The sequence below is a fragment of the Ranitomeya imitator genome, chromosome 3 (assembly GCF_032444005.1).
Source record: "Ranitomeya imitator isolate aRanImi1 chromosome 3, aRanImi1.pri, whole genome shotgun sequence".
Lineage (NCBI taxonomy): Eukaryota > Metazoa > Chordata > Amphibia > Anura > Dendrobatidae > Ranitomeya > Ranitomeya imitator.
In genome coordinates, this window is record NC_091284.1 from 823,187,544 (window position 1) to 823,211,987 (window position 24,444).

General features: G+C 46.4%; 1 protein-coding gene across 2 annotated transcripts in view; it reads right to left on the reverse strand.

Annotated features, from left to right (window-relative positions):
- Positions 1-957: 957 nt before the first annotated feature.
- Positions 958-24,444, reverse strand: part of UVRAG (UV radiation resistance associated) — a 98,067-nt gene continuing 74,580 nt past the window's right edge. Inside the window, exons 13-15 of one of the 2 annotated variants that reach the window (XM_069759391.1) lie at positions 24,216-24,294; positions 9,084-9,175; positions 958-2,950 (exon numbers count right to left, since the gene is read on the reverse strand). In XM_069759391.1, coding sequence (XP_069615492.1) covers positions 2,251-2,950; positions 9,084-9,175; positions 24,216-24,294 — 871 coding nt within the window. In that variant the 3' untranslated portion in view covers positions 958-2,250. The remainder of the gene's footprint in view (positions 2,951-9,083; positions 9,176-24,215; positions 24,295-24,444) is intronic. The other variant, XM_069759389.1, reaches the window with a different exon arrangement.

Genomic DNA, 24,444 nt, shown 5'->3' on the forward strand with positions numbered 1-24,444 from the left:
GTATGCCTGCAGGAACTGACTATGCACAGAGTCTGTAACCACAGGAAAACATGGGTATGCATAGGGGCTGCATACACACAATTCTATAGATTTTTATTCAAGGTTGTTAGTAATGGAAGTTGCTTAATTTTTTATGCTTTGTGATATTATGAAAAAAAAAAAAGAAGAAATGGCTGGAAATTGCAGCTTACATTTTTTTAAGAACACTTCTCCCCGAGGCTTCATCCTGTTGGCATTTTAGGGCGGACAGCACTTTCCTGATCACTCGAGGACCTCCCGAGCCTCATACGTGTCTCTAAAACACTTATTTCGGCTCAGGAGACCAGCCCAGAAATCATGGTCACTACACGCATCAGGAAATGCAGACATGTGAAACCGGACTTTAAGTCCGGTTTCATATGTCTGCATTTCCTGATGCGTGTAGTGACCATGATTTCTGGGCTGGTCTCCTGAGCCGAAATAAGTATTTACATAGCTTAGAAATAGGACTATGGTGGCGCTTTAAAAAAAGAAAAAACCCTGACATTTACTACTGGTTCCCACCACTGCACCTGCTTATGCCTTCCTCTTCCAGTGTGAGTGTGTTGCGAGGTCACCACTGCAGCGCATATTATATATATATATATATATATATATATATATATATATATATATATATATATATATATATATATATATATATATATTTATTTATTTTTTTTCTGGGAAAGCTGGGTTACAATCATTATAGATGGCAATTTCAGCTTCCACACAGCTTGTCACCACGCTGCTGACAGAATGGCAATATTACGCAGCCCTACAGTTTAGGAGTCTGGAAAAAACAAAACACCATGTTGCCAGTGATCCAACTTTGCCTGAAAAATGACTAGTTGTAACTTGGTATTTACTTATATATTTTTTTTTGGGGGGAAAGGGGAGAGATATGGTATAAAGCAAAAAAGTGACATCTTTATTGTAAAAAAAAAAAAAGCCACTATAATAATTCCTGGCTTATGAATTTCTAGCTACATGCTAAATAGGATAGAAAAAAATACCTCTGCATGAACATGCAGGCAGAAGTGACAAGTCCTTGGGCTTGTGTGCACATGTCGGGGGTGAAATCAATTTAGATTTTTCTATAAAAAAAAAAAAAAAAAAAAAAGAAGTATATACCTATATATCTATAGAGAACTTTCTTCCTATGAGCTTACAGGCCAGAATAGGTGCAGCTGCCTACATAGCCGTGCACGGACATTACTAATGAAATCCCTGTATGTCAGATTAGCAGGCTGTGCAGATGTAAAAAAAACAACAAAAAACTGAATTTAAAAGGAAATATCCACGCTGAATATCTGTTTGTGAAAACGTATCTAAAATGAAGCAACTTTTGCAAACATTCTGAGTTCTAAACATTCCAATGGCGTCTCCATGGTGACAGACTACAAACAATCCCTGTGTAGTCTGATCCTGTAGTCATGTGATACTCCTCTCTGCTATCCCAAAGGAATCAGGGAAATGAATGAAAGAAAGTGACAGCAGAGTCAGACTACACAGGGATCCGTTTGTGTCTGTTACCGTAGAAACACACAAGTCTGCATAGGAGCTGTGTAAACAAAACAAAACAGAGCTATTTTACAGTTGAAAGTTGCTCCATTTTTCATTCTAGATACAGTTAAATATAAAAAATAAAATGTAATCTTAAATTTGAAGGATGGAGGATAACTACCCGACCACTGGAACCTCCACTGATCCTAACAACGGGGGCTCTCAGTGGTGGTCAACCATGTGCACTGCAGCTCCATTCACGCTTATGGGAGCGATGAAGACCAGCAGAGAGCAACCCTCCGCTATCTTTGGCAGTCCCATTAAGAATGGAGTGGCTCTTCAAAGCCCCAGTTCTCGGAGTCGGTGAAACCCAGCGATCAGGAAGTTTTGCCCCTATCCTATGTTTAGGGGGTAAAGAAGCATTCTCAAGATTGGAAATTAAGTGGCCGGATTGAAAATGGCGCCACTCTGGTCCATAGGCCGCAGCTGGTATTACTACTCTGCGCCAGTAAAGTGAATACCAGACCATAGTAAAGAATGTCGCTGCTTCAAAAAATACATTTCGTACAGCCCCTTTAAAAAAAAATTAAAAAAAAAAAATTTAATTTTTATTTTTCCAATACACGTAGGCAGTGGAATGACGACTTCAGGGGGCGTCTTTAAAACAATTCAGTGGCTTTTTTTTGCCAGAAATGATAATGATGTGCAAAGAGGGATCTTCTCCGGTTACTTATCGGAACTCTTCCGCGGTCTACGGAAACTGCCCAGGTTCTCGTTCAGTGCGTAAATTCTACGGGAAAATTCCTCAAACTCTCCCAGGACTTGATCGTCGCACTCCACGGCCACGGCGCGGTCCACGGGAATACTGTTAAACGCTCCTAATTGATCCCCAGAGGAGAAGTCCGAGGCTTCGGTGCCCAGAATCTCCTCGGCTTGTTCCACGGCGCAGTGCAAGTCGCCGCCGAGGGAGGGGAGCGCGGCGCAGGAAACGGCGTCACTGCCAAATTCCATGCTTTCGTTCTGCGAAAAAGTTCCGTTAAGGGCGCAGGAGGAGTCTGAGAAATGCGCGGCCTGGCTGTGCTCCTGGCTATCTGTGGTTGCTACACTGTCGCCGTTAAGGCTCTCGCAAAAATCCTTGCGAGTGTTTCCCGAGGACGTGCCGGTGCTGGCGTCCAGCGAGTAGGCGAGGTGCCCCTGGTCTGCCGGCGTGGCTGGGACCAGTATTGCGATGGGCTCCGCCACTGCCGCCTTGTAGCTTGGTGGAGGGGTTCTGTATTGCGTTTTTTCATTCTCTGAACTGGCGCGCTTTCGAGGTCCCTTTTCCGGTGTTGGAGTCCGACTAGAGAACCCGAAGTCGTGGCTTCCAAATGTGGAGCTGGCCGGCCTCTTTGGAACTGGGATTGCACTGGAAGTCTGATGTCGGTCACTGGTGGAGACACAAAAGAAAGATTAATGACTGAGCGAGGGAGAAAGGCGAAGACCTTCATCAGACTCCATAACCTGCAAGATCTCATCAAACGCTTGTTATACAACTGTATCTAGGCCAGAAAGCAAATGTCTTATCTCACAGAGGATTTACAGGACGTTCTACCGAAAACATTACATCCAAGCAGAATAGTGAGTGCAGCTCTGGGGTATAATACAGGATGTAACTCAGGATCAGTAATGTAATGTATGTACACAGTGATTGCACCAGCAGAATAGTGAGTGCAGCTCTGGGGTATAATACAGGATGTAACTCAGGATCAGTAATGTAATGTATGTACACAGTGACTGCACCAGCAAAATAGTGAGTGCAGCTCTGGAGTATAATACAGGATGTAACTCAGGATCAGTAATGTAATGTATGTACACAGTGACTGCACCAGCAGAATAGTGAGTGCAGCTCTGGGGTATAATACAGAATGTAACTCAGGATCAGTAATGTAATGTATGTACACAGTGACTGCACCAGCAGAATAGTGAGTGCAGCTCTGGGGTATAATACAGGATGTAACTCAGGATCAGTAATGTAATGTATGTACACAGTGACTGCACCAGCAGAATAGTGAGTGCAGCTCTGGGGTATAATACAGGATGTAACTCAGGATCAGTAATGTAATGTATGTACACAGTGACTGCACCAGCAGAATAGTGAGTGCAGCTCTGGGGTATAATACAGGATGTAACTCAGGAGCAGTAATGTAATGTATGTACACAGTGACGGCACCAGCAGAATAGTGAGTGCAGCTCTGGGGTATAATACAGGATGTAACTCAGGATCAGTAATGTATGTACACAGTGACTGCACCAGCAGAATAGTGAGTGCAGCTCTGGGGTATAATACAGGATGTAACTCAGGATCAGTAATGTAATGTATGTACACAGTGACTGCACAAGCAGAATAGTGAGTGCAGCTCTGGGGTATAATACAGGATGTAACTCAGGATCAGTAATGTAATGTATGTACACAGTGACTGCACCAGCAGAATAGTGAGTGCAGCTCTGGGGTATAATACAGGATGTAACTCAGGATCAGTAATGTAATGTATGTACACAGTAACTGCACCAGCAGAATAGTGAGTGCAGCTCTGGAGTATAATACAGGATGTAACTCAGGATCAGTAATGTATGTACACAGTAACTGCACCAGCAGAATAGTGAGTGCAGCTCTGGGGTATAATACAGGATGTAACTCAGGAGCAGTAATGTAATGTATGTACACAGTAACTGCACCAGCAGAATAGTGAGTGCAGCTCTGGAGTATAATACAGGATGTAACTCAGGATCAGTACTGTAATGTATGTACACAGTAACTGCACCAGCAGAATAGTGAGTGCAGCTCTGGGGTATAATACAGGATGTAACTCAGGATCAGTAATGTAATGTATGTACACAGTAACTGCACCAGCAGAATAGTGAGTGCAGCTCTGGAGTATAATACAGGATGTAACTCAGGATCAGTAATGTATGTACACAGTAACTGCACCAGCAGAATAGTGAGTGCAGCTCTGGGGTATAATACAGGATGTAACTCAGGAGCAGTAATGTAATGTATGTACACAGTAACTGCACCAGCAGAATAGTGAGTGCAGCTCTGGAGTATAATACAGGATGTAACTCAGGATCAGTACTGTAATGTATGTACACAGTAACTGCACCAGCAGAATAGTGAGTGCAGCTCTGGGGTATAATACAGGATGTAACTCAGGAGCAGTAATGTAATGTATGTACACAGTAACTGCACCAGCAGAATAGTGAGTGCAGCTCTGGAGTATAATACAGGAGGTAACTCAGGATCAGTAATGTAATGTATGTACACAGTAACTGCACCAGCAGAATAGTGAGTGCAGCTCTGGAGTATAATACAGGATGTAACTCAGGATCAGTAATGTATGTACACAGTGACTGCACCAGCAAAATAGTGAGTGCAGCTCTGGAGTATAATACAGGATGTAACTCAGGATCAGTAATGTAATGTATGTACACAGTGACTGCACCAGCTGAATAGTGAGCGCAGCTCTGGAGTATAATACAGGAAGTAACTCAGGATCAGTAATGTAATGTATGTACACAGTGACTGCACCAGCAGAATAGTGAGTGCAGCTCTGGAGTATAATACAGGATGTAACTCAGGATCAGTAATGTAATGTATGTACACAGTGACTGCACCAGCAGAATAGTGAGTGCAGCTCTGGAGTATAATACAGGATGTAACTCAGGATCAGTAATGTAATGTATGTACACAGTGACTGCACCAGCAGAATAGTGAGTGCAGCTCTGGAGTATAATACAGGATGTAACTCAGGATCAGTAATGTAATGTATGTACACAGTGATTGCACCAGCAGAATAGTGAGTGCAGCTCTGGGGTATAATACAGGATGTAACTCAGGATCAGTAATGTAATGTATGTACACAGTAACTGCACCAGCAGAATAGTGAGTGCAGCTCTGGAGTATAATACAGGATGTAACTCAGGATCAGTAATGTATGTACACAGTGACTGCACCAGCAAAATAGTGAGTGCAGCTCTGGAGTATAATACAGGATGTAACTCAGGATCAGTAATGTAATGTATGTACACAGTGACTGCACCAGCAGAATAGTGAGTGCAGCTCTAGAGTATAATACAGGATGTAACTCAGGATCAGTAATGTAATGTATGTACACAGTGACTGCACCAGTAGAATAGTGAGTGCAGCTCTGGGGTATAATACAGGATGTAACTCAGGATCAGTAATGTAATGTATGTACACAGTGACTGCACCAGCAGAATAGTGAGTGCAGCTCTGGGGTATAATACAGAATGTAACTCAGGATCAGTAATGTAATGTATGTACACAGTGACTGCACCAGCAGAATAGTGAGTGCAGCTCTGGGGTATAATACAGGATGTAACTCAGGATCAGTAATGTAATGTATGTACACAGTGACTGCACCAGCAGAATAGTGAGTGCAGCTCTGGGTATAATACAGGATGTAACTCAGGATCAGTAATGTAATGTATGTACACAGTGACTGCACCAGCAGAATAGTGAGTGCAGCTCTGGGGTATAATACAGGATGTAACTCAGGAGCAGTAATGTAATGTATGTACACAGTGACGGCACCAGCAGAATAGTGAGTGCAGCTCTGGGGTATAATACAGGATGTAACTCAGGATCAGTAATGTAATGTATGTACACAGTGACTGCACCAGCAGAATAGTGAGTGCAGCTCTGGGGTATAATACAGGATGTAACTCAGGATCAGTAATGTAATGTATGTACACAGTGACTGCACAAGCAGAATAGTGAGTGCAGCTCTGGGGTATAATACAGGATGTAACTCAGGATCAGTAATGTAATGTATGTACACAGTGACTGCACCAGCAGAATAGTGAGTGCAGCTCTGGGGTATAATACAGGATGTAACTCAGGATCAGTAATGTAATGTATGTACACAGTAACTGCACCAGCAGAATAGTGAGTGCAGCTCTGGAGTATAATACAGGATGTAACTCAGGATCAGTAATGTATGTACACAGTAACTGCACCAGCAGAATAGTGAGTGCAGCTCTGGGGTATAATACAGGATGTAACTCAGGAGCAGTAATGTAATGTATGTACACAGTAACTGCACCAGCAGAATAGTGAGTGCAGCTCTGGAGTATAATACAGGATGTAACTCAGGATCAGTACTGTAATGTATGTACACAGTAACTGCACCAGCAGAATAGTGAGTGCAGCTCTGGGGTATAATACAGGATGTAACTCAGGAGCAGTAATGTAATGTATGTACACAGTAACTGCACCAGCAGAATAGTGAGTGCAGCTCTGGAGTATAATACAGGAGGTAACTCAGGATCAGTAATGTAATGTATGTACACAGTAACTGCACCAGCAGAATAGTGAGTGCAGCTCTGGAGTATAATACAGGATGTAACTCAGGATCAGTAATGTATGTACACAGTGACTGCACCAGCAAAATAGTGAGTGCAGCTCTGGAGTATAATACAGGATGTAACTCAAGATCAGTAATGTAATGTATGTACACAGTAACTGCACCAGCTGAATAGTGAGCGCAGCTCTGGAGTATAATACAGGAAGTAACTCAGGATCAGTAATGTAATGTATGTACACAGTGACTGCACCAGCAGAATAGTGAGTGCAGCTCTGGAGTATAATACAGAATATTCCTCAGTATAAAGGAAAAAAACTAAGATCCCAACCTGTGGCCCTCCAGCAGCTGTTGAAAAACAAAAACCCAGAGAATTGGGAACACGTTATAGCGCACCCGTGTCTAAGCATAGGTTTATAAGCCCCTGCTCTCTGTGATGAAGCCCCACATCTGTAATAATACAGAATATTCCCACCATTATCCTCTGTGTTAATCGCATTAATATCTTCTCACAGTGTCAATACGACTTTCTTGGTGTCGCCGGCCTCCAGATACAGAGGAGCTGCCTCATCGCCCTATCAGGCTTTGGACAAATGCTCCTTGCAGCGGATTACTCTACATCTGCCCGGGAGCAGTAAATCTCCATGGTCTGGACATGGTCCAAACACGGCAGTGTCGGGGCACGCCATGAGAAATCTTCTCTGCCAGGAGCAGCTTTCATCCTTTATTGTTTCAGTCGGCCCCTGACATCAGAGGTGAGAGCTAGAAACGGCCCATGTTGAACTTGGGCTTCGGCCACATGAAATGTCTACAGTCTAACGAGTTAATAGGATAAGACTGCAATCCGTCCATGCCTTCGTGGCGACGGCGGAAAACGAAATCCTGAGCAGGCGGCTAGTAAACTCGTGGTATCCCGGAGTCACCGTTATCAAGGCTTTCCAGCTGTTTGACCACTTTGATGCCGAGAAGAATGTCGACCGTGGCATCTACAGGGTTTATGCAGCCGAGATCAGAGTTATCTCCACTCTTGGTTGTCGCGCTCATCATCAAAATTTCACAATTACTCCCGTTATCATAAATACTAAAGCCCTTTTAAATCATCAAACCATCATATCATCGCCCGCTGTAAGAGCCTTCATTGAGCGCCGATTGGCAAGAGTACAAGTTGGTCGGCGCTCGTCATGGACCGCTTGCACAAAGGTCAATGCAAGGTTTTGTTTAGAGGCAGAAAACGGAGGAGTTTTTAAATTAGCATTGACCTCAGGAAATTATTTTTTTTTATTATTTAATAGTTTTTCTCCTGAAGTGTTTTGTGTTTTGGAAGCATTTCTCCCCACCAGTGTTTGCACAAGGAATCTGCCTCAAAGAAGTGATTTTATTTTTCTTCAAGGTTTTCCAAACTCATCCCATAATCAACAAAGTGGATTTTCCATTAAACTGAAAAGGAAAATTATTCAAAGTGGGTTGTTGTTTTTTTATTTTTTTTGAGGATATTGGATCCACTTTAAAATCAATTTAAAAAAGAATAAAAAAATGACCGTGGGAACATTGCTTTGAGGTCAGACTCAAATTCATGTGTCACGGCTGGTGCATGCGCGGACCAAAAAACACGAATGTGAGAGTCTGGCCATAGAAACAGTGTGGCTGGAGAGAGCGCGGGGCGGACGGCTGGAGAGAGCGCGGGGCGGACGGCTGGAGAGAGCGCGGGGCGGACGGCTGGAGAGAGCGCGGGGCGGACGGCTGGAGAGAGCGCGGGGCGGACGGCTGGAGAGAGCGCGGGGCGGACGGCTGGAGAGAGCGCGGGGCGGACGGCTGGAGAGAGCGCGGGGCGGACGGCTGGAGAGAGCGCGGGGCGGACGGCTGGAGAGAGCGCGGGGCGGACGGCTGGAGAGAGCGCGGGGCGGACGGCTGGAGAGAGCGCGGGGCGGACGGCTGGAGAGAGCGCGGGGCGGACGGCTGGAGAGAGCGCGGGGCGGACGGCTGGAGAGAGCGCGGGGCGGACGGCTGGAGAGAGCGCGGGGCGGGATCATTGAAAGGGCTACAATACTGGAAATGAAAGTCGCTGGGTGATCGTCACTAGATTTTAATTGACGCACCATCACCAAGGGGTTAAGGGGGTACATGCAGCAGACCTGTCCACCCGAACACTGTACTGACCTATAGTCCCTCTGGTTATTGCCCCCTGACCATACAACTTACCATCTGACCATGAGGCCATGCTCCAGAAAAGTCTTCAGGTTTGGGAGAGTCTGCCGTAAATCGGGGGTCCCCAGGGAATGTTGATATCGTAACTGGAAAAGATGGAGACCACGTTATGTCACAGCTAAATTATAAGAAAAGATACAATTATATTCTACCCGAGATTACAGACGTACATACCATAGGGACGGCCCCTGCTCTAGTGTCCCGGGAGGACCAACCAATGTTGGCAACTAGTGATGGAGCATGGGTGGGATATCCTATCACCTTAGGATCAGCCCTTGAGATTGAAGAGGGGCTCAGTGCTGATTTAGCATCAACTGTCCCCTTCACTGCGACCGACCCCATACAATCGGAGCTGCCGGTCTCTGAATAGCGGGTGGTTAGCACCAATTTTAGAATCGTCAAGGTCCAAGACGTCAGAACTCCGGCAATCAAACTGATCCAAGCGATATTTCCGACCTTAGAGATCCCTGCTACCTAGTTGCCTCCCATTACACTCGCTGTACCATCATAAATTGTCCATTTTGGGTTACTGTCCCTTTAAATAGTTTAATAACGTCTTTTGTTGCTGTTGGGGGCAGTCATCTCATACCATCGTTATACGTTTCCCAAGGTGCTGGCAACGGTTGATGGCATTCATATGGAACTGATAAAATGTTCCGAGCGATGAAACATTTATAGCCGGCGCTAAAAGGCAGATTAAGAAATTATATGCGGGATATTTATAATGTACAGCGTGTAAGGGTGGAACGTCTCTGACCATAAATCATCACATGGTCCGACCATCGCTACTGCCACGAATGCTAGTGAGCCGAATGGTGTGAATGAGGACGATAAAAGATACATATAATATTCTGCAGACCCGTAATCTGATCTTTCCCCCCAGGAGCTCACAATCTAATCTCAGTATCAGGACCAAACTATGCAGATAGTGACTCTGGTGGGAGTAGAACCCAGGACCTGGTGCTGCAAGGCAACCAATGAGCAACCACTTCTCTTACAGGCGGCCTCTGCAGGAGATATGTGGTATTACATGGCATGTAATATAAAAGATGCCCTATTACTCACATGGACAGGGGTCCTCCTTGTGTGACCTGTATCCAAAAAGAGCCAGTAGTTTCCCAGTTTCAATTAAAACTGGTCATGTACGTCCACAATGACACTGCAGGGGCAGGACACACTGTTGGAATGCTACTTGAGTTCCGATCAATGTAAAAGCCGCCATGTAGATGTGAAATGTTTGACAGGTTACAATCGTCAAGGATAACAGCCGGGTGGGGTGGGGGTAGGGGGTCACGCACATCCCACTGTTGCCACCAGTTTGTCAGGAGACGCGACTCCTGTGCCTCCAATCGTCAGGATAATTAGGCAATTGACTGACGAGTGATGGACGAGTTATTGGGGAACTCAGTGAGAATATGGTATATGGACCTCCGATTCCAACGCATATAATTATATTAAAAAGAGCTTATTTTATCAGCCCAGAAAGTGACGTTTCGGTCCCAACAGGAACCTTTCTTAAATAAGCTCTTTTCCACTACAAACGGTGTGCTGCCTCCATCTTTTCTTTTTTATAATTGAGGTTTGGTATTTGCCTGGGGGGCTCTGCACCCGGACTTTTTCTTTGTGCTGCTCTAATTCGATTGGACACCCGGTTGCGGTTTACAGAACAAGAGGATCGGAGCGATTACATTTTATATATTTAATCCAGAAAGGTAGGCAGTGTTTATGATAAATATACAAAGATGATACAAAATGGGAACAAAACAATACAGTCTATACAAAATAAAAGGGATAACAAAAGAAAATGACTAAACCTGATGTCACGGAAATAGCTCCGAAGCTACTCAGATTGGGAAAATGGAACACACTCACAGAGAACTTATGTCTTCCAGAATGAACAGAGACTCAAACTTTCATTTTTATTAGCTCAATGGTACGCCAACATACCCCACCATGATGAGCTCACATGGAAGTGTGGGATGTGCTAGGTTGTTCAGAATTCCATTTGATCCCCAACTTACAGGATATCTCCGCCCATGGAGGTCCCACGCAATAGTCATGATTCTTATCGCGATTTTATCTGTCTATAGGGATGAAACATGGCATGGATAAGACCATCCATTGTAACATTATTAAGTTGGAGGGGCTCAGCTGGCCGTGACGCGAATCAATGAGTCAGGTTTATCCCTTCACTACGACGCCAAAAATATATCTCCCATAAATATCAGATCGATGCAAAACCCCAATATTCATCACTGTCCAATGGCTCCAAAAGGTCAAAAAAGGTTCTAGGATCTTTGGAGATGGAAGAGTTCGCCCTCTTACTCTTCCCCATTTATAATTAGTTTTTTCTTCCCAGCTATAACTCATCCCATATATCATACTTTAATGGAGGTTGAAGTGTTCATTCCTTCTCTTTCCATATGTTCAATGTGAAGGGGACTTGTCCTCTCTCTGGAGAGGTCTGTATGGATTTTCTATATGACAGCGATCTAGAACTTTTCAGCATAACTTGTCTCCACCTGATCAGGGGGATAGGGAACGCGTTTTTAGGAATCGTCATTGGCAGTGTTCGCAGATGTTGGGCAGATTTTTGCAGGATATTCGTTCGCTCTCTACTGCCCCCCTGACTACCTCCTCACAGGGCCTGTTTTCGGCAAGTCCCTCCTTCACCTGTACCTGGTTATGCCATACTCCCCACTTTGCCATTATCTTAATTTTATCACATCTCTCCCCCCCCATGGTGAGATGTTACAAACAGTGAGCAATACGTTGTCAGCACCCGTCGCAGCCTTTGCCGCGCATCCTCCTCTCAGCAGGAGGCCAGAAAGCAGAATTACTGCAAAGTGCTGCAAAGCAGGTTCTCTCACTGGCCTGAAAAGCGTTTTTCCTTTATCGCATTCTCGCCCTCCATTTGTATATAAATAGAAGATATTGCAAATTGTAAAATAACGTAAAAATTTCGGCGCAAGATAAATATTTCCAGGTGATAATGTAAACTGCATAAATCACCCCAATTATAGGCCGCATCCGCACAATAAGGTTACCGAGAGTAGATGTAACACAATCCTCAGTGGATTTTATATGGTGCATTAGGGCGGGGGGGTTTCGGCCCAAGGTTCCTTGTTTATTAGACATATTGAGGCCGACAAGTAAAGTTCTGCCAGGGCTTATGCGGAAAGCTCTCTCTTTATTACCGTCGTCTACAAATCGTCTCTTCTTAGTGCTAATAAAATATCAAAATGAGCGTTAAGCTGTCGCTGGTAATATGGCGCTGTCAGATACCATCAAGGCCATGTTTGATCAAAACCACCAGAACGAGACATCTCCTGTCCACAGCCAGACGAGCGCGTTGCACCGGGGTGACCCACTGTAACAGACATGCAACTTCAGCTCCGCTCATGCACTACACAGACGAAGAAGATGGGTGACTACTTAAAGGGGAAAGCATCACTTAGAGCACATTAGGAAGATCTGTGGAGATCCAACCAAAGGAGACCGATCCGACATTGCCGAGCCACTCGAACGTTTGCCACCACAGGAGAAACGTTGTAATACAAAGTGGGCGTTCAGATGATATATGTGACCATTCGAGCTGCCAACCCCCCGTCCGAGCAGCCAACCCAACGTCCGAGCAGCCAACCCCCCGTCCGAGCAGCCAACCCCCCGTCCGAGCAGCTAACCCCCCGTCCGAGCAGCCAATCCCCCCCGTCCGAGCAGCCAACCCCCCCGTCCGAGCAGCCAACCCCCAACCCCCCCCCCTCTTCCGAGCAGCCAACCCCCCCCCCCCTCTTCCGAGCAGCCAACCCCCCCCCCCCCCCCCCGGCCGAGCAGCCAACCCCCCCCCCCCCCGTCCGAGCAGCCAATCCCCCCCCCCCGTCCGAGCAGCCAACCCCCCCCCCCGTCCGAGCAGCCAACTCCACCCCCCGTCCGAGCAGCCAACACCCCCCCCCCCCCGTCAGAGCAGCCAACCCCCCCGTCCGAGCAGCCAACCCCCAAAACCAACCCCCCCCGCTCGTCCGAGCAGCCAACCCCCTCCACTCATTACAGGGATTCTGAACACACCAGTGACTGAAGTGCCCCAGTGCAGGGAAAAACTAAACAGGACTTTGAAATGGAGACCACTTTATACTCAGAATCGGTGGGACCCCCAAGTGACTACAGCAATATGCAATCACTTACCAAAATAGGAATACCCCTTTAAGCACTTAAAGAGATGAATATGCATATTAATAGGGCTCTTAGAAGCGGCTGCTCCGCCTCCAGGACTACCATCTATCGGAACAGGAGTCCGGTGAGCAGAAGTATCTGGCCCATGGTGGACACAAATGTGTACGGCCATTTTTGTACATGTGAAATATATTCCGGCCTTAGCCAAACTTGAGTTATGATTTTTTTTTTTTCATTTTATTTTGCTGTAATACTTTGCGCACCAGACTTTATTATTTTCATCTGTGAGAAGCAGACGATGGACTTTACAGCTCACTGACTCTCCCAAGGATGGCTCGGCTGTAGTCTATATTCTATGCTTCATTTTTCTTTGGGGAAAGATAGAAAAAAGTAAAAATGTTCGTCGGCTCCGGCCAAGATATCCTGATCTTTACTACATCAGCCCCGGCCCATAAAATCCAGACGCCCAAAACTGGAATTTGTGTTCCTGAAAACGATCCGCCCAACGAGCTTTATAAAGTGGAGCACAGACCGGGGGATACAGGGACAACTGCAGACAACTGTAACCTCATAGTATAAGGTGCACCTATAGAGCACAGATCTCTTACAATCTATGGCTATGAAGGAGTTAATTTAATGTGAACCCCCAGCCAAAAACAAACTTTCCTGAGCAAACCATCGCTGTCGGCCATGTTAATTCTTACACTACTAGTTTCTCGGTCACCTGGCCACTAAGATTTCCTCCCCTTTTTGATTCTGTTCTCCCTGGCAGCCAATCATACCCGCCCATCCCAAACTATCTTGTTCCTTGCTTTTTTACGCTTTTGTAGACCAACCGGTGTCTTTACAAGCATTTATAAACTAGAAAGTTTCAGAGTTGATATCAAATATAGGAGGAAGTAGCCAACTTAATTTAAGGTCATCAGTGTTTACGCCTCCATCCATTCTTTATACATAGGAACTAGGCAAGTTCTCCTTCAGTTCTTACTCCCTAGGTTTGCATTTTTCCCCCCATTTATTCCCTATAGGAAAGAAGTAGCTAACTTCTCTGCATACTCGAGTTTTAATCATCCCTGTATTCCTTATATTGAGGAAGTACTTGACTTATAGCACAGTTTCACATTACTTTGCTCCTCTATGTATTCCTTCTATGATTAAGGTAGCTAACTTCTTAAGTTTTTCGCTTGCTCTTATTTTGAGGAAGAGTTTCTGCTCTTCTCTATTCATTGCATGGAGGAAGTAGCCAACTCTTCCAAAAAGAAGATTTTTGTGTACTCACCATAAAATCTTTCTCCGAGCCAATCATTGGGGGACACAGGACCAGGGGTGTTATGTTGCTTGCCACTAGGAGGACACTAAGTAAACACAAAGAATTAACTCCTCCTCTGCAGTATACACCCCCTGTCTGGCCAGTAATGACTCAGTTCAGTAGTAAAGCAGTAGGAGTATGAAAAAAAAAAAAAAAAAACAAGACAAGTAAACTGTCAAAACCGAGGAAAAAACAACAACAAGCCAATAGGCTAACAGGGTGGGTGCTGTGTCCCCCAATGATTGGCTCGGAGAAAAAGATTTTACGGTGAGTACACAAAAATCTCCTTTTCTCCTACGCCTCATTGGGGGGCACAAGACCATGGGATGTCCTAAAGCAGTCCCTGGGTGGGGAGCAATTGCACTGCTAAAACCCAATGTACCACTGGCTTACTGAGGTACTGCTGTCTGCAGAATGCGCCTGCCAAGAGCAGCGTCTGCCGAATCCTGAGTATGGATGTGATAGTGCTTTGTGAAGGTATGCAGACTAGACCAAGCCGCACCTTTGCAAAGCTGTTGTGCTGATGCCTGGTGCCGAATGGCTCAAGAGGCACCGACCGAGTCGAATGCGCCTTAATCCCTGCTGGGACAGGAGTGTTCCTGATGTGGTAGGATTCCTGGATAGATGAGCGAATCCACTTGGCTAGAGTGGCCTTTGAGGCGACTCGACCTTTCCTACTGTATGTCCCTCCGGAAGCACGACGAGGACGTCTGACTTACGGAAGGGAGCCGTCCGAGATGTGTACAGCCGAAGAGCCCTAACTACATCAAGAGTATGGAGAGCTTTCTCGATACGATTGGTTGGTGCCGGAGAGAATGACGGCAAGACAATGTCTTCATTTAGGTGAAAAGAGGAGACGACTTTAGGCAGGAAAGAGGGAGACGTCCTCAAAACTGCCTTGTCTGGGTGAAAAATCAGAAAAGGGGGTCGGCAGGAGAGAGCCGCCAACTCAGAGACTCGTCTGATTGACGTAATCGCCACTAGAAAGACCACCTTCCATGAAAGGAAGGTCAGAGAGATGTCCTGCAATGGTTCGAAAGGGGCCTCCTGAAGAACTCCGAGAACCAAGTTCAGATCCCATGAAGCCAATGGCATTCTATAGGGAGGGGCCACCCGGGAGACTCCTTGGATGAACGTCTTAACCTGCAGTCTGGAAGAGATCTTTCGTTGAAATAGAACTGACAATGCGGACACTTGTCCCTTGAGCGAGCCTAGGGCAAGGCCTGACTCTAGACCTGATTGGAGGAACTCCAGAATGGACGGAATGGAAACCACCAGAGGGTAACGTCCATGCGCATTGCACCAGGAGAAGTAAGTGCGCCAGGTACGATGATAAATGCACATGGATGCGGGTTTCCTAACACTAATCATGGTAGAAGACACCCCTGGAGAGAATCCGGCTTGGGCTAAAATCCAGGATTCAACGGCCATGCCGTCAGACAGGGCCCCGAAGTTCTGGTGGCAAATCGGGCCCTGTGAGAGAAGATCTGGTGGCAAATCCGGCCCTGCGCGACAAGGATCACCGGTCTCCCCTCAACCGTGATCTACTTGATGACCCTCGGGAGCAGGGGAAGAGGAGGAAAGATGTACGGCAGCTGGAACCAATGCCACGACAGAACCAGAGCATCTGCTCCGAAGGCGCAAGGATCACGGGATCAAGCAATGAACTGGGGAACCTGGTTGTTTAGCCTTGAGGCCATGAGATCCACATCCGGTGTCCCCCAGCGAAGACAAATCTGCTGGAAGACTTCCGGATGGAGGGACCACTCGCCCGAGGCAAGACCTTTGGGACTGAAGGAAGTCCGTCGCCCAATTCTCCACACCCAGTATGTGGATCGCCGAGATGAGCGAATGATTGGTTTCGGCCCAGCGTAGAATGTGAGTGACTTCGCGGATGGCCGTCCTGCTGTGGGTTCCCTCTTGCCGGTTGATATACGCCACCGATGTGGCATTGTCGGATTGGATTCTGATGGGATGGCCTGCGAGAAGGTGGTGAAAATTGCGTAAGGCAAGTGTGATCGCTCGAATTTCCAAAACATTGATTGGGAGATGCGACTCGCGAGGACCAACGACCCTGTGCTGTGTCGTGATTGAAAACTGCGCCCCAGCCCAAAAGGATGGCATCGGTGGTCACCACTAACCAGCGCACCAGGAGGAAGGATTTCCCATAGTTCAGAGAAGCTTTCATCATCCACCACCTGAGGGTCTGCCTGACCTGTGGGGACAGGCGAAAACGACGGTCGAGGGAGAACGGACTCCTGTCTTAGGCTAACAGCAGCGCCTGTTGCAGGGGACGGAGATGGAACTGCGCAAACGGAACGGCTTCCATCGCCGCAGCCATTTTCCCCGAGGATGCGCATAGTGAAGCGAATGGAGTGAGGGACTCGGTGTGAGAGCTTGCGCGCTCCCTGTTGTAAGGACAAGACCTTCTCTGGAGGGAGAATGACTAACCCGTGGGAAGAGTCCAGGATCATGCCCAGGAAGAAGATTTGCTGAGTCGGCACTGGAGATGATTTCTCGAAGTTGATTTTCCAGCCCAGGCGAGAAAGAATCCATGGTGATACTTACAGACTCCTCGCAGGCAGAATGGGACGGACCCTTGATTAACAGGTCATCCAGATATGGAAGAACTACTACTCCTCGAGCGTGAAGAATGGCCATAACAGCTGCCATGACCTTCGTGAAAACTCTGGGGGCAGTGGCGAGGCCAAAGGGCAAGGCCACAAACTGGAAGTGTTCGTCCTGGACTGCAAAGCGCAGGAACTGCTGATGAGAGGGAAAGATCGGGATGTGGATATAAGCATTCTTGATGTCTATGGATGCTAGGAACTCTCCTTTTTCCAGGGACGCGACAACAGAACGGAGCGAGTCCATCCTGAAGTGTCGAACAGTACGAACTTGTTTAACAGCTTGAGGTCCAGTATGGGCCGTAGAGTCCCGACCTTCTTTGGGACCACGAATAGGTTTGAGTAAAACCCCCTGAACCAGAATGACGACACCGATCCTTCGAAGCGCCTGTCTGGCCTGAAGATCTGATGCCCTTGATTTGGGGGGAGAGGACTGGAAGACGCGTGAGGGGGAATGGATGAAAACTCGATCTTGTATCGGAGGACACGAGCTCTCTGACTCACTCGTCGTGAACGACCGAGAGCCAAGCTTGACGGAACGAAAAAAAAAGACGTCCGCCTACTTTGTTGGTGTCCGCCGGACATGTCGACGAGTCATTGTGTAGAAGGTGTAAGGGATGCGGATGCCTTAGGGCCAGAAGGTCTCGGTCTGGGTTTCAAGGAAGTTAGGTCTGTATGAGACCTGGGAATTTCTGTCTCCCCGCCATCCCAAACTGGGAGCAAAGGAAGTGGATGACCAACTGGAATTGTTACAAAAGAACCGGGACCGAAACTGTTGTTGATTCTGAAAGGGCCGGGTAGGTTTTTGCTGAGGAAGAAATTTACTCTTCCCTCCGGTAGCGTCAGAAATTATTTGATCTAGTTTCTCTCCAAATAAACGACCAGCTTGGTAACGTAAAGAAGTCAGCAACTTTTTAGAAGCAGAATCTGCTCGCCAATCGCCGAGCCATAAGGCTCTCCTGCGTTTGCAGCCGCTTGCGCTGCTCAATTAGCCGCATCTATGGAAACGTTAACTACGAAGTCTCCGGCCTGATCTATCTGGTTAGTGAGTCTGGACGCTTCTGGGGGAAGATTACTGTCATGGACGGTAGAGGTTAACACCTCTGCCCAGGCCACCATTGCCTTAGCCACCCAGGTAGCAGCGAAAGATGGAAGGAGAGCTGCTCCTGAGGCCTCAAAGACTGAGCGAGCCAGGTAGTCAATTTGACGGTCAGTAGGGTTTTTGACTGATGAACCGTCGGATAGAGATAGGATTGTTCTGGATGCGAGTCGGGGGGGGGGGGGGGGTGGTTTCTGGCTTAGGGAGGATCCTGGAAAGAGTCCAATGCCTTGGCCAAAGAATCCATAGATCCATAGATCACGACAAGGAGCGGCCCACTCAGGAGGGTTAGGCTCGGCAGAGACATTGGAGGTGGAGGGAGAAGGCGGCTGCGCACAGGCCGGGTCACAGTTTGGGCACAAAGGAGTATTGTGGGCACGTGGCAAAGCAGAATTGCAAGTGGCACATGAAGTAAAAAACAGCGTGCTTTTTATTGCTCCTTTTTGCCTCCTTAGATTGAGACATAGTGTATATCTATTCTATCCAATAAACTGCGATAGCAGGGCTATGGGTGCAGAGAAGGGGATAAGCTTTTTCCTATAGTGTGAAGCAGCTTAACCACAGTCCAGTGCTTGTGTCCCCAGGGAGGAAGAGAGAAGATTGCGCCTTTCCGAGTTAGGCTAGTGTTTTCGGTCGATTTCCCAACAGAAGTGGAGTCCCAAGATGGCGCCCGAGACTTGCAGGGCGCTTCTCGTTCAGAGCGAGAAGCGCCTGAGTAGTGGGCGGGGCTTCGGCGGCGGACGGGGATTTAAACTGTGGCCTAGTCCGGCTGAAAAAGCCGGAGACTAAATTTATGGAGCCTGCCGGCGGAGTACGCCGGCGGAGCGCGACGTAGCGCCGAATGATCGCTGCTGGCACCCAGCCAGCGGCACCTCTTCCTGGGGACCAGGACCGCACCTTCCCATGCAGGCAGCGAGAGGAAGGAAACTACTCACCGCCACCGACCAGAGATGCAGCCTCCATTGCGAAGGAATAAGCTCAATCAATCCTCCCTTTGCCGGGGGATGGAAAGCCTCCATCCATCTTCATATGTGCCTGCCACAGGGTACTTACGGCTACTGTGGGGACTACATGACGGAGTCAGGTGAGGGCTTGATTGCGGTGGAGCCCGGGTGATGCACATAAGAGAGGGGGGGGAGAGAGATCGGGACCGTATAGGAACCGTCGCCCTAGCGTAGATTAGACGTGCCCCAGTCGTCGCAGGAGAGGGTACGGGGAGGTACTGTACACTCCGCGTGCTCGCCTGTTGATGGTTCGGGGGAGAGCGGACCCTAGAAAGGAATCCGTCGCCCCCTTCACTCCATTAATTAAAAAATAAAAATAAAAAACGTTGGGGTCTGAAAACAGACCCAAGTGCCTCCTACAGACACTAAGCAAAAACTGGGTCGTTACTGGCCAGACAGGGGGTGTATACTGCAGAGGAGGAGTTAATTCTTTATGTGTTTACTTAGTGTCCTCCTAGTAGCAAGCAGCATAACACCCATGGTCCTGTGTCCCCCAATGAGGCGTAGGAGAAACAAGTTTTAAGGTTTTGTTGCTTGCTCGAGTATATGAAACCGGTAGGAAACTTCCTTTACTACTAAAGTAGCTGACTTTTACTAGAGGTTTGGGTCTTTTCTCCACCCTCTACTCCTCACATGGAGCAAGTAGGGATACTCACTTTTTACTTGAGTTTCGCACCTTCCTTTTTAGAGGGGAAAAAAAAAGGCTAAATTCTAATAGGGTTTCAAGTTTTTACTCCTTCCTGAGTATCTAGCGGGAAGTAGCCAACTTCTCCTACTTGAGAATTTACTGCTAGTTCTACTGACTTCTATAGAGCAGCTAACATTTTTTTTGGCTACTCAAGCTTGATGCTCTTGCGCCTCGCGCTTTTCTTTTTACATGTAGCTAACTTCACTTCTTCCCTGAATAAGTAGACAAGTTCCACAAGTTTTCAATCTTCCTTTTCCATATATTAAAAGGACTTCTTTTAAGTGAGAATTTACTTCCTTTATTTGGAGAAATGAGTCGACTTTGTTTGCCATGTAAATTTCAAGAATACGCTCCTTGCTCTACTCATTATAGGAAGGAAGTAGCTAACTTCCCCTCCTAATCAGATTTGGAACAATTGCTCCTCTATCTATTGCTTATCCAATTCTTCCTACTACTAAAGTTAACAGTTACCGTATTAATCCTCCCTTTAATCTCTATATGCAGGTGGTAGCCAAACTCTGCTACTATTCCAGTGTCATGTTTTTGCTGCCTTATTTATATGCAGGAAGTAGCTAACTTCTCCGACAATTTTTGCTGCTTCTCTGTATTTTAGTAAAGAAAAGACAAAATCTTTGACGTTATAACGAGACTGACAGCTGGCCACCAAATATCTCTGCTCGATCACGCACGTACAAATATGCAGATATGGTCCATAAAGCTATAACCGTGCACTTGCCCTAATTTAAAAGCGCATAAGGAGCTAAAATTAGTTGTACGGCTCCGGTAAACTGAGATCAGGAAACAATTAGGTCCTTGGATCCTCCATCTCCAGATTCCACCTTCACGGGTTCATGGAAAGGCGCCTCCTGGACGTCTGCGGCATCCGCTTTACAGGTGCGGAGATCCCATTACCACTTCAATGAACGCTGACTGTCGGGGAGAAATGTCTGAAACCAAACATTTTTCCTTCCATTTTCCACCTCTAATTGTAAAGTATTGGATCACGTCAAGACAGAAACTGTCCAAGGCAAATACACGGGGCCGTGAACGCTGCTCAGAAAAATCTCTCACAGGAGGTTTATTAAAAAGAAAGTTGTCATTACAGATGTCGATACATTCTGGATGAAGAGAAGTGAAAATAGTTTATATGCTACAGTTACATTTGACTCTGGCCTTAAAAGTTGGCCTAAATCCTACTTCCTCGAGCCCGGCCGTCGTACCAAAGGATGTCATCTGGAAAGATGAATTGTATCTCCTAATGCTTTGCAGAAAATACTTGGTCTCAGAAGTTGTTCGCGACATGTATGAAAGAAGTGGATCAGGAGGTAGACTTAAAAGGTGGCAAACTAACTTTGCCATTAGATCAGCACATACCAGGCGATTGCAAGTTAAACCTTTTTGCTTGACAATTTTTGCATATTACGTCCATTTTGCCCTTCAGATGTGACCTATAGACCTGAATTGGGTTTTAGTGAAACGCTTTCAAACTCAAGTCAGCCTACCTACCTAGGTCTCTGCATAAGTTGCATATGTTCTATGCGGTCATTTTTTACAATGTTCATCCTTTAGTTCAGATGTTTCTGCATTCCTTGATTCAGCCTGTCTCATCCGTTTCTCCTAAAGACGACGTTCCCGTTGTTCAGATGTTTCAGCCTGTCATCAGATTCTCCTGAAGACGACGTTCCTCGTGTTCAGATGATTCCGCATCCCTTGATTTTGCCTGTGTCATCCGATTCTCCTGAAGACTACGTTCCTGGTGTTCAGATGGTTCCGCATCTCTTGATTCAGCCTGTCTCATCCGTTTCTCCTGAAGACGACGTTCCCGTTGTTCAGATGTTTCAGCCTGTCATCAGATTCTCCTGAAGACGACGTTCCTCGTGTTCAGATGATTCCGCATCCCTTGATTTTGCCTGTGTCATCCGATTCTCCTGAAGACTACGTTCCTGGTGTTCAGATGGTTCCGCATCTCTTGATTCAGCCTGTCTCATCCGTTTCTCCTGAAGACGACGTTCCCGTTCAGATGTTTCAGCCTGTCATCAGATTCTCCTGAAGACGACGTTCCTCGTGTTCAGATGATTCCACATCTCTTGATTCAGCCTGTCTCATCCGATTCTCCTGAAGACGATGATCCCGTTGTTCAGATGTTTCAGCTTCCCTTGATTCAGCCGGTCTCATCCGATTCTCCTGAAGACGACCTTCCTGGTGTTCAGATGGTTCCGCATCCCTTGATTCAGCCTGCCATCAGATTCTCCTGAAGATGACGTTCCAGTTGTTCAGATGTTTCAGCTTCCCTTGATTCAGCCGGTCTCATCCAATTCTCCTGAAGACTACCTTCCTGGTGTTCAGATGATTCTGCATTTCTTGATTCAGCCCGTCTCATCCGATTCTGCTGAAGATGATGTTCCCAGCATTCACATGGTTCTGCATCTCTTGATTCAGCCAGTCTCATCCAATTCTCCTGAAGACGACCTTCCTGGTGTTCAGATGATTCCGCATCCCTTGATTCAGCCAGTCTCATCCAATTCTCCTGAAGACGACCTTCCTGGTGTTCAGATGATTCCGCATCCCTTGATTCAGCCAGTCTCATCCAATTCTCCTGAAGACGACCTTCCTGGTGTTCAGATGATTCCGCATCCCTTGATTCAGCCTGTCTCATCCGATTCTCCTGAAGACGACCTTCCTGGTGTACAGATGATTCCACTTCTCTTGATTCAGCCCATCTCATCCGATTCTGCTGAAGACTATGTTCCCAGCATTCACATGGTTCTGCATCTCTTGATTCAGCCAGTCTCGTCCGATTCTCCTGAAGATGACCTTCCTGGTGATCAGATGATTCCGCATCCCTTGATTCAGCCCATCTCATCCAATTCTCCTGAAGACGACCTTCCTGGTGATCAGATGATTCCACATTTCTTGATTCAGCCCATCTCATCCGATTCTCTTGAAGATGACGTTTCTGGTGTTCAGATGTTTCCGTATCTCTTGAGTCAGCCTGCCTCATGAGATTCTGCCGGAGACAACATTCCCGATGTTCAGATGTGTCCGCTTCCTATGATTCAGCCTGTCTCATCCATATCCTTACAAGCCGGGACTCGCTTCGTTCACTTGTCTCAGCTGTCTGAGACAGTTTTGCTTTCTTAACTTGTGGCTTTACTTGCCCAATAGATGGTCGCTTTTTGGGTGCATTTTAAAAATAATTCCTTAGTATTATGACCCTTAGTAATAAGCTCACAATGTTCAGAGATCTAATAGGTGAATATATGTATAAATATAGATATAGCAAAATGTGTGACTGCCTCACATTCACACTGTTCTACATGTCCATAGCAAACAGAGCTCAGCTTTAACTTTACCTCCGCAGCTTCAATGCTGAAAGCTGCACTTTGGTTGCTAAAGGCAACTAGAACTATCTTATTGAGAAGAAATTGTCATAAATTAACCTGCAGTTACTTCTGCAATAGCCGTTGCCATTATTACAGACTTTAGAGCAACTAACTAGGCTGCCCCACCATAGCGACTATATGGTTGATGCCGCCTCAAGAGTGACTATTTGGGCTCTGTCACTTTAATTCTTTGACCCCCAATGGGGGGGGGGGGTATGGTTTCGCAATCAACATACAATTTTTTTTTTTTTTTTTAAGAGATCCAAATCTGATAGTTATATCAGCAGCCACCAATAGGGGGAGATCAAGAGCTCTTAGCGTGCTCATTCCACAATGAATAACTCCATGCGGCTAGCGCCCTCTAGTGGTGGCTGAATGTGCTCAATCTTTATTTACTATTTTTATGCGGCAGATTTGGGGCTTTATCAGAAAAATGGAACCTTAACTACTAAAAAATGTAATAAAACAAAACAAAATATTGTGGGTCATTTTAACGTGTCTTTATGTGATTAACGGGTAAAGCATAGTGATGAGCGAATATACTCGTTACTCGAGATTTCTCGAGCATGCTCGGGGGTCCTCAGAGTATCGTTTAGTGCTCAGAAATTTTGTTTTTATTGCTGCAGCTGAATGATTTACATCTGTTAGCCAGCATAAGTACATGTGGGGGTTGCCTGGTTGCTAGGGAATCCCCACATGTATTCAAGCTGGCTAAGAGATGTAAATCATTCAGCTGCGGCAAGAAAAACTAAATCTCCGAGCACAAAAGATACTGGGAGGACCCCCGAGCGTGCTCGAGAAATCTCACCACTAGTAAAGCACTAAATTGTAGGCACAGAGACAAACCTGAGCAATGTTCTTGTTGAGAAGGTAGACGCCATAGTCAAACTGAAGCTTTTCGCCTCCTTTTGGATACAAAGGAAATCTGCAAGAAAAATTGTTAAAAAGCAGTTATATTCTTGTACATAGGGGCAGTATTATAGTAGTTATATTCTTGTACATAGGGGCAGTATTATAGTAGTTATATTCTTGTACATAGGGGCAGTATTATAGTAGTTATATTCTTGTACATAGG